The 10831-nt window shown below is 43.0% G+C and overlaps 2 protein-coding genes across 5 annotated transcripts in view; both read left to right on the top strand.

Annotated features, from left to right (window-relative positions):
• The first annotated feature begins 1601 nt into the window (after positions 1-1601).
• On the top strand, positions 1602-3822 carry lratd2a (LRAT domain containing 2a). Its single transcript, XM_086192976.1, has 2 exons — positions 1602-1832; positions 1999-3822. The coding sequence occupies exon 2, from the start codon at positions 2115-2117 to the stop codon at positions 2931-2933; it is 819 nt and encodes a 272-aa protein (XP_086049102.1). The 5' UTR covers positions 1602-1832; positions 1999-2114; the 3' UTR covers positions 2934-3822.
• A 4631-nt stretch (positions 3823-8453) lies between these two features.
• triqk (triple QxxK/R motif containing) overlaps positions 8454-10831 on the top strand; it is a 169989-nt gene continuing 167611 nt past the window's right edge. For all 4 annotated transcript variants that reach the window (XM_086194042.1, XM_086194040.1, XM_086194043.1 and 1 more), the window contains exon 1: positions 8454-8697. The gene's annotated coding sequence lies outside the window, so the exon portion shown is untranslated. The remainder of the gene's footprint in view (positions 8698-10831) is intronic.

Genomic DNA, 10831 nt, shown 5'->3' with positions numbered 1-10831 from the left:
TGTTCTGTTTCTCCAAAGTACTGCGGTTATACAGCCTGGTACCATATTTGAGGTACATCGCAGTATGAAAGCCTGACACTTAAATGCTGTTTCATGTGGACTTCAGGGCCCCTTCCAGACACCTAGAGAACAGACTGAGATCCCCCCCCCCCCCGTTGCAGCTGCAATATCGGATAGCACTGACGCATCAGTGTCATCAGTTCAGCAATATTCTTTGCCGATTCAGTGTTGATAATAATGATGTACTGGTAAAAGGATGTTCTGCAGAAATGACAATTTAAGTTCCTTTTCTGTGAAAGCTTTGAATTGTGAGGCTTTCATGCAGATTATTTTCATATTCCTGTACTAGCGCACATATTTCTGTTAGACCTGGAAACTTCCGCCACTGAAGTTGAGTGTTTGTCCTCAAGTCGTGACCTGGAAACCTGCTTGAAAACAACTCGATTTGAACCCATTTACCCGGGTTGAGTTTTAATAACCACGGAAAAAACATTTAATCTGATTAGGTTGGGTCGAAAATCGCATTGTGTGATCCTGTACAGCCAGAATAAAGCTCAGTGTCTTAATTAACCTTAATAGTGTTTAAATGCCTCCTTCAGAATTGGCTGATCCCACTTCACCAGCTTGAACCGGATAAAAAGGAGACGTGTCCTCAATCATACCGTGTCTCCGTCCCTTCAGTGGGTCCTCAGCAAGTCAAAAGTTTCTGTCTCTGCTCTGGACTGAGTTGAAAATGTGTCTCCTTATCCAGAGTGTTAAAACACCCCTCAGCATCTCTCCCTGTCCTTCGCTCCAGGACAGAGAGGTGTTGTCACACACAGCTGCTGTGTTTTGTGCCATTTTGGGGAGGGGGGCCCTGAAAATTTACCGGATGTCTAAGAGATACAGACACCAACGTAGTGATGTGAGGAAGTTTGTCTGCAGCTTTTTCATTCAGCAACTATTTGAAAAAACATGCAATAAAACTGAAGTGAAACAAAAAATACTCAGCAAATAAACACATGTATCGGAAATTCAATCATAATCTCGTGAAATACATGAAAAACAACCGCGGAATACTGCACGTTACAATAAAATCCAATCTACATAACAACATGGAAATGTATTCAGATAAGAGTCAACCAGATCTTCTCTATTCAGCAGAAAACAACAATGAAGTAAAATAAAACTCCTGAATCAATCAATACCCACCAGGAAAAACGTGAAAATACAGGAAATGTAATAAACTAAAAATAAAAACAAAAAAAGTTTAAGAGTACATTTTAACATCCCACTATAGGTTCTCCATCCATGGTATATTTAAAGATATAGAAGCAGGATTATTAAACTATTCATTGAATAAATCATCAATGTAAAAACAAAACAGTTACAAGAAATGTATTATAAAAGGTCAAAGGTTACAGAAAACAGCCAACTAAAAATAATAGACAAATAATTAGGGAGTATAATCATACAAAATAACAGCAGTGATACATTTGCATCAGATATTAGAAGATCCAAATATCAGCGTCGAACACAGCAGCATCCAACTTTTCCTCCTCCGGACTTGGAGAGGCACGTAAAAAAAAAGAAAGAAAAAAAAAAACCTTTTTTAAAGGCGCTTCGAGAATTACGCGCACTTCCGCTTTAAACCCGAGTGGAGAGAGTCGCTGAAGCGGTGCGGAGCTTCAGATCTGCCCTCAGTTCACCACCGGCGGATCTGAGCCGCTTCCTGTGCGCCGACTAGTTTACCGACGAGCACATCGCCACTTCAGTTGATGCGAAATTTGGGATCTACCCGTCAGCGTCGTCTGAGGCAGGGGGGCTGAGCTTTACGCAGGGGGAAGCAGCAGGTGAGTGTCCATCTGAGGGAAACGTCTACTGGCTGAATTTGACACCAGCCAGCGTCTCCCTACCACTTGTTGATGGAGCTCTAACAGGCTGTCCCCGCGGTCATAACCGGGAGATAATCCCGTGCGTAATTTGGATAAAAAAAACCCTCCTCTCGTTTGACGGCAGGGGCAAAGGAAGTTTGAAGCTGAGAGGCTTTGAGACAGACGGCGGTGATGTTTGGCGCTCGGTAACGGCTCACCAGCAGATCTTATTACGCGAGCTGCCGCCAGGTGAGCAGCGGCATGGGGAACCAGATGGACAAGCTGTCACATTTAAGTTACGCAGAAGTTCCCACGGTGGACCCGAACGGCGTGGACACCGAGGAGGGCTCTCGGATCGGCGTGTCTTACATATTTTCTAACGACGACGATGACCTGGAGGATGGCTGCGCGGTCGATTGCACGGATAAGGAGCCGAATCAGGAAGAGAAACAATACGACCAGCGCGACGAGGTGGAGTGCGCCGTCTACAACCGAGACGAGTGCATATATGAGAAAAGCGTCAAGTCCGCCTGCCTGGAGGTTTACTCCCCGGAGAACCTGCTGAACAAATGCAAAGCAGGTGACCTGGTGGAGTTCGTTGCCACGGGCCAGTATCCGCACTGGGCTGTGTACGTGGGGGACTTCCAGGTGGTGCACCTGCACAGAGCCGAGGTGAAGAACAGCTTTTTGACTGATGCCAGTCAAGGGAGGAGGTGCAGGATCGTCAACGACTTGTACAAATTTAAACCTCTCGGTCCGGACATGGTGGTGCAGAGCGCGATGGAGCAGGTGGGCCTGAAAGACCGGGAGCTGAGCTGGAGGAACTCTGAGTGCTTTGCAGCCTGGTGCAGGTTTGGGAAGAGGGAGTTCAAAATGGGTGGGGAGATACGGATAGGCAAACAGCCCTACAGGTTAAAAGTACTCATGTCTGACAAACACTCACACGTGTTGGAGTTTCAGAGTTTGGAGGACATGGTGATGGAGAAGAGGAGGAATGATCACCTGGGCAGGACAGCTGTGCTGCAGGAGCTGGCCGCTCACTTCAGCAGCGTGGAGGAGGTCAAGAGCGAGCAGGACTGAAGCCTGGAGGCTCCACAAAATAACTGCTTTACAGTAGAAGCCGTTACACCCAGCTTTAATCTATAGCAAGCCTTCACTCCTTAATTTGACTTTTAAAGCGATACCACACTCAAAAAGTGTATTTTGCCTTTCAAGTCACCCAAAAGGAAGATGGAACTCGCTGTCCTCTTTCCTTCCCCCTCCCGCGTTACTTCAGTGGAACTTGCAGAATGCAGAAAGAGCCAGCCAGGTATATTTAGCCTGAAGCAAACGGCGCCTGATTTGAGGCGTTATCGTTTTTTATTTTTTATTTTTTTAGGTCAAACCAACATGTTTGTGCATCATTTATTACATGGCTGAACAGATAACGCTGATCATACTGCACCTGTGATGCGCTTGAGAGAAAAAAACGGACATTTTATGTCAGTTTTGTCGTTCTTAGCCGTCAGTCACCGTTTGCTTTAAGCTAAATGGCTGGCTCCTTCTGCATTCTGGAGTCAAAAAAAGTTTAAAAAACAAAACGAAAAAAAGACTCAACTTTATTTGTGAGTACCGGAAAGGCAAAACACTTGGTGTGTGAAGTATTTCTTTACTAGGAGCACATGCCATCATTTCTGTTGGATGGTGTCATTTTGATTATGCATCTTTGCTCCATGTTTTAGGAGACTTTTACAATGTTACTGCCTTAAATCCTCAGCATCCCACGATGCTAAAAGTAATTATGATTTAACTGGAAGAACCCGCAGCAGCTCCAGCTCCCCTCCACACACAGAATGTATAGTTTTCTATAAGCTGTCTTAACCTGTCAAGATTCCGTCGGGGGTTCTACTCACATTGTATCCTGTGTGTGTGTGTGTGTGTGTGTGTGTGTGTGTGTGTGTGTGTGTGTGCGTGCGTGCGTGTGTGTGATCCCCCTGTGGTTTTACTTCTGTCAGCTGCAAAGTGTCAGAGCTGCTCGCCGAATACGAGCTTTTAAGGGTAAATCTCATACCAGCACTGAAGAAAAATGATGTGGAATGTTACCTTGATCCAAGTCTGTGATAACTGTTCTCAAATTTCAAGTAAAATGCGATCCGCCGTCTCTTTGAGTCCTTCTTGTCTTTCAGCTGTGATATTGTGTCACGTAGAAGCCATCTGACTGTTTTTACCTTGACGTGATGTTACAGTGTGCGTGGACATTAGCGGTAATTAAATTGAGTTCATCATTTCAAATGCTGCGGAAGTATTTTCCTAATTATTAACAGAAAGCTTTTACACATCTTCGGAGATCAGAAGCCGTATATATATATATATATATATATATATATATATATACATATTTTTAAACTTCCGTTCAAATGATGATGAGAAACAATGCGGGTGGATTTTAGCGCGCTGTGGTTTAGCATCTTTGAGTTGTGGTTTTGGGTTTATTTTTGTCAAACAGACCTGGCAACCCTTCTTAGCGGTCAGAACCAAGTCCCATACATTTACTAGAGGGGACTTGGAGACAGCAGACCGCTGCCATGTGAGCCAAACCCGGTGTAAACAAGCAGGGGTGAGCGGGTCCTTGCACCCTGAAGCACTTCAGTGTGTGGTTGTCCCGTAGAGGGAGAGGGAGTTGAAACCCGGTGGTCTGCGGATGAAGGAGCCGGTTGTGTCCACTATAAATGTTCAAATATCAGTTCCTGCATTGGTGGCGCTACAGAGCACACTGTCACACGAAGACATTACAATATCAATATCCAATATGGCCGCCTCGCCATGGCAACGCCGTTCAACAAAACCCCTCAGTCTTCACTGGAACACCGCATGAACTTCTTAAGGTGTTTCTGACCGACTTTGGGACGAATCTAGTCGAGCCACTGGGAGGATGACGTCAAAGTGCACAGAAAAAAAAAAAGTAATTTCCTGTTACCATCAGGTGGCGCTATGCCTGTCCCCAAGATAAACAGACTCCTCCTTGTCCCCTTCAAGGCTTCTTCACCGAGTTCAGAAAACAAACATTTTACAGACTCATTCTTCCATTATGCAGTATTTCCCTGTCAGGTGATGCTGCTGCCTCCTATTGATTTGGAGTGAGAAACATGAAGCTCACTGACATCAGCTACAAATCAGCACCTTTTACACAACTGTTAGTTACCAGTTGACTATCTTATCCTTTTATATGTGATGAAATTTCAGCCCCCAGGCAGGACCGCAGGTCAATATTCAGGTTTACCTCTATCGATTTTCTTTTTTGTCGCGTATAAACATGTCTCTGACCACATTCCTCCATATTCTGCTGTTTCTTTTTGTGTGTGTCTGAAAAACAACACTGCCAGCACTTTAACATGAGTGAAAACAGCAAATAGTCACTGTGTCCTGATGATGGCAGTGATTCCCTCTATTTATCACTTTATAGCAGGTGTTCCTGAAATGGGGGTCGGCAGCCATAGATGGGGGGGTGGTCACATGATTTCCAGAAATAATAAAAAAAAAGATTTAAAAGGCCTTCATGGCTTCTAAACATAAACATGGTTATGAAAGTTTTTAATCCATTTAAGTTTAGCTATTTGTGTGTGTGTGTGTGTTGTATTTTTTCAACCACCTCCAGGAATAGTGCGGGTCTCTGGCTTGTGTGTTTTGGGGGTCCGGAGGTGAGGGGAACCCCTCCCCTGTGCCGAGATGAGTAGTCATCAGTTTCCCACAAGGAAATTCTCTCTATCTCGTATTCAGAAACTGTTTGGGTTTTTTTATTTTTTAAACTGTGTTTCGCTGACTTCCTCTCAAGGAGAACATTTGATTTACAACACAGAACAGAGGAGAAACCCTGAAAAATAAATCGGTTTACTGCGTCAAGACTTGGTGAGAATCACCACTGTCGCCACTCAAAGAAAATCCTGAACTTTGACATCGTACGAGGCAAACTGGGCTCCTTTTTTTTGTCCACTGCTTTGTGTCTCAACGTCAGTTTTCTGAATGCTCAACAGCAGCGTTTTCTCATTGTCTGTTGTGTTTGGATGTTCCACTGCCAACAAGCCCTACAGCCACAGACAGTTTAAATTAAAATCATCTCTGACAGACTGTCAAATCCTAGAATATTCTGCCGTTGCTGCCACAGGGAAGAAGCCCGCCAGAATGACATTGTTAGTGTGTTACATGGCCCCACCACACTCAAGTTATCTGGATGCTTCAGCCATTGTGCGCTGGCTTGATGTCCCTCACAGCGTCGTAATCAAATCAGCGAAAGCGTCCTTGGGGTCTTGTCAAGCTCAGCCTTCCTTGAGTATATTAGACAATTTTAACAAGATGAGTGCAGATGTTGCTGCTGGAGCTGCACAGGTTGTAATATCCTGCTAATCATACATGCACCCTGATTAGGGCCTTTGATTACAGTTTCTGCTTTTCCAGACAAAATTACAGGTTTTGCCGGCTGATATTTCCTTGTTTCGGTCACTTGTGAAGCCACTTGATGCTGGAATGCTTTATAAATGTATTTGAAATCAGTTAGACGGCTGATAAAGAAGCTCCTACCCAGGAGCGCGCAGCTGTTCTCCCTCAGGGGCGTTCCCTTCCTCAGGCACATTGTTGCGTTTTACATACTCCTTTTACCTGCAGTGTAAATATTGGCTTTTACAGCAAAGTCCAACATCAGCTGTCTCCCTCTTGATAGAATGTGAAAGCTTGGACATACTAGAAGCATCCCATTTACGTCAACTGTCAGCCTGCTGGCCTGCAGCTACAGCAGCCCTCCGCCACTGCTACTGTACAGATTTAATCTCCGTAGGATGCCGATGAACCGACGAGGTTATTTGTGCTGTAACAAACGGGAATTCATGTCCCACTGCGAGTGAAAATCAAAGGTGCCGCATATGTCAGCGATATCCACGCCGATGGCCTCAGTACAATCTGCTGTACTTAGAAACATGGACGAACACGGAGAGCAAAAGCAGGCTTGCTTCACAGTCTCATCACACACACACACACACACACACACACACACACACACACACACACACACACACACACACACACACACACAGCTGATTTAGTTTGAAGACAAGAAAAGAGAAGTGTTCCAATCTGCTATTAAACACTAACAAAAGACTTTAGCACCCCATTAAAGACCAAAATATCACCCTACTGACCCCCCCCCCCCCCAAGAAACAAAACAAAAAAAAGAACACAACAGAAGACCCGGCAACAGAATAATCGATATATTTTAATTATTTTGCTCAATGTGTTTCAGTTGATTTGCATGACGGAGACAATAAACTCTATACATGACCGGACTTTAAATATTCACGGCAAGGTTTAGACAATGTTCACGAAATGACAAATACATGTCAAAATAAAAATGTTGATGACAAACAAAAACCAATGATAATAATAACAATAATAATAAAACGCTTTATTTATACATCACTTTTCAGTACACAAGATGCAACTAAAAGTTATCAAAAGAGAAAAATTAATCTGTTTCTTTGAAGATGGAAAGATATAGAAATAGGGGGGGGGTAAAAACAGATGAATTAAAAAGATAAAAGTGATGGGAAGAACAAATCCATAAAAACAATTTTAAGATATTAAATCATGTAACAATCTAGAAAGACAAACACCAAATAACGGGTTTACTTAATAAGACAGTCGAAAATATTCTCTGGATGCTTCTTGAGACAATCAACAGTTTGCTCCAAAGTTGCGTGGAAAAAAACTACAAAATAACTGTGAAGTTTTCTCAACAATCCACCGTTAAATGACTGAAGCAAACAGTTTAAAACATTCTCTGACAAGCAAAAGAAAAATAAAGGGCGCAACAAGGAGGCCCATCCTGGGTGTCTTTCCTAACGATAAATCAAGTGTGAATAAGCTCGTTAAAAAGTTTAAACTGCGTTCTCACACACAAACACACACACACACATTCCTGCATTTGTGTGATTGGAGACAAACAGAGAGTCGGTTGATTAGACATGCTGGGCTTGAGGTGACTAATAGCTGCTCTGTATGGACCAGAGTCCAGCCTCAGCGCCCACACCACACTTGGAACAGTTTTACGTCCAATTTTTGTTGTTCAACTCTTCCAAAGGAGCAAAGACTTGACATTTCCAGAATCTATTGACATGCAAATGGATTTGGTTTCAAGACTTTCAATGATGGAATCGTGTTTCCTGATTTGCTGAAAAACAGGGCTTTGCAATATGACGATGATTTCAAGATTTGACCAGTAACGATTAATGAATGGTTGTAAGTTTTTGATTGTTTTGTTTGATTGTGTTGTCTGTTAACTTTACATACAAAAATCAATTACATATAAGTTCTTACTGAATATTTTACAGTTGAAAACAAAGTAAACGGGGATGGAAATGGCAAAACTGAGAAAAAGGTAAAATTTTAGTTTCAAAATAAAAAGCAAGTCTACTTAAATAGTAATTTTACTGACTTATTTATTCAATTGCCAACATCCAATGACAACATAAAGAAAAATCCTTTTTTTTTTGTTTAGAAAAAAAAAAGAACCAATTCGCACAGATGACTAAATTCAGCCAATGACGCAGCACGTATTTAACCTTTCACCTTACGTTCGCTTTCCTTTTTAGCTCGAGCGCGAGTTTCGATAGCTAGCTTACGACGAGTGACTGGTGCGCGATGTTTTTCTTCCGAGAAAAGGAGAGAGGGGAATCCGGGCAGACCGCTGCTGTTTCCAAGGAACTCTAGAGATGTCCGCCAGAACCAGTAACCACAAACACAGACACAACGAGGCCTTCCTTGTCTATGTTCGCCCAGACCGCAATAACTGATGTGTCAGTTAGGATGACGTCAGACGGTAAGTGCCTGTTTTTTCCTCTTCCGGCTGTGTGTTAATTTAAAGCCTTTAGGGATTCAAGCGCACAATCTTGAATTCTTCAACTTATTTCTATCTCTTGCTCATTTTTTATTTGAAATATGTGGATCTAGAAAATTGTTGACTGACTAGCCGCAGTGTTGGTGAGTTGCCGCTGACTTGTTTGGGTTTGTGTGCTGGCGCTGTCAATAGTGGGCTGCTTTTTTCCCCCCATGTATTTATTTATTTATTTTTATTCCGGTGTGTGTTGGTTCATGTGCTCTATTCAGTTGTGTATCACGTTTTTTTCATGCAGGGACAGAAGTCTTTCCTCTCTGTTGGATTGCGGGTGTGCGCAGTGCACAGGTGTGTTTGCGCAGCGTGCGCGTTGGCGGCAAATTCAATGAAAACTCTGACATTGGGAGCACCAACACTGAAAAAATGAGCGCCCCCCCAAGAGCAGAATGACTGACTGAATAAATCTGGCACCCCTCACTGGAAATATTGGTCACTTTGTTAAATTCTGTTTTAATTGATGCATATCTGAAAAAGACTTAAAACATTTACCATATGTTGTGTAGGTGTTAGAGCTGTTTCCTCTGAGGGTTTATTACCCTACTTGATCACCTGGACATGTTAGAAGCTACTAGACACATTCTCCCTTTCAGTTAGTTTCCCTCCTAGTTTCCCATTTCCTGGGAAACCTGGCTGAGTGTTTTGCCCCAAATATGGCCCTGAAGCTGTGGTCTTCCAAAGCAGAGCGGGTGAGGACACACACACACACACACACACCAGGCAGGTGGCTTCATTGTCTGTCCTGGCTTTCTGTCTCCCCGCTGTTGCCCCGGTCTCTCCCTTGGCAGCCTTTGCTGGCTGCAGCTATTTGAACTGGTCATTTTGTGTGTGTTTGTTTCCAAGTCACAGTTGTGGAATTGAATTGATCCAAATGAGCTTCAAGGTAACTCGTGTCTGCTAAGTTAACAGGAGCCGTGCGATTCGTGTTTAAACAAGGCTTTAACAAAACTGGTTTTAATGGCTTCAAACCATTGGCCAACACAATGGCTCAATTTAGGTTTCTCATGTTTATGTTCCGGGAGAATGACGCTACGATGTAAAGCTGGTGCATCAAAGGCAAACCTTCTGTATATTCTGAAGGCTTTCCTCTTCTGTGCTAATGCAGCATGAAGCTACTCACATGGAGGGTTGAGTGTGTGAGTGGACGGACGCAGGAGCTCAGCACTTTCTCCTTAGTAGTCTCTTATCTGTTTACACAGCTGTAATGACTGGAGAGAAGACAAACCCCTCTGTAAAGTCAATTAGCAGTTGGAGTTGTCTTATTTATTTTTCAAAAGTAGAACTTATCGCGCGACTTTAGTTCCTTCCAGAATCAAGGGTAAAGCTGGTTTCAGACTCAGTCGGCACTGTGGCGGTGTAGGCGTGTCACTGTGTGTCCCATTTATTTTTTTAACTGTTAGCCAACCGCCATTAAACATCAATTGAGAGGAAGAGGACTGTCATCCTCCAATATGAACCCTTTCCTCCTTTTCCTCTTTTCAAACTCAAAACAAATAGACTCGTACTGACAGACGGTGATTACCATTGTTTTGACACTCAGACTGCAGCCCAACAATACTGATCAGTGTCTGTTGCCCAGGAAACAGCAGGAAGCTTCTTGTCTTCTGATCTCTGCCGCGCAAAACTATTCTGAGCTTTGCCGCCACTGTGCCTGCAAACCACAAAGCTAAGATGGATGAGAAAACCTGTGGAATGTGTCTGAATTTTACTTCATGTCATTGGTACGATATAGATAATTGTAATTATGTGGTGTATGTCATGTAGGGAGAGTGACCTTGATATTTCTTACCGATAACAGAGTTGGTGTTTTTTTTCTGTGTAATTTGAGAAATACTAACATTTTTCTCGCTGATTAGTCTGCTAACTAGCTTGCTAACATAATACTCAGAGCCGTAGTAAGTCCCCTGATAGTTACCAAAACAGAAAAATTCCACAATTGCAAGATACCATATTGTATCTATATGCATAGAAGTATATTATTTAGTTCAAGTAAATGTAGTAGCAACATAGGCTGGTAAAAATGAAGGGGAGTGCAAAGAGATTTACCTGGTGGCTATGAGCT

Source organism: Aulostomus chinensis, chromosome 22 (genome assembly GCF_037954235.1).
Source record: "Aulostomus chinensis isolate RoL2024-O1b breed Wild chromosome 22, RoL_Achi_v1.0, whole genome shotgun sequence".
Classification (NCBI taxonomy): domain Eukaryota; kingdom Metazoa; phylum Chordata; class Actinopteri; order Syngnathiformes; family Aulostomidae; genus Aulostomus; species Aulostomus chinensis.
The sequence above is the reverse complement of the archived record's forward strand: the minus strand, read 5'-3'. Positions and strand labels throughout refer to the sequence as shown.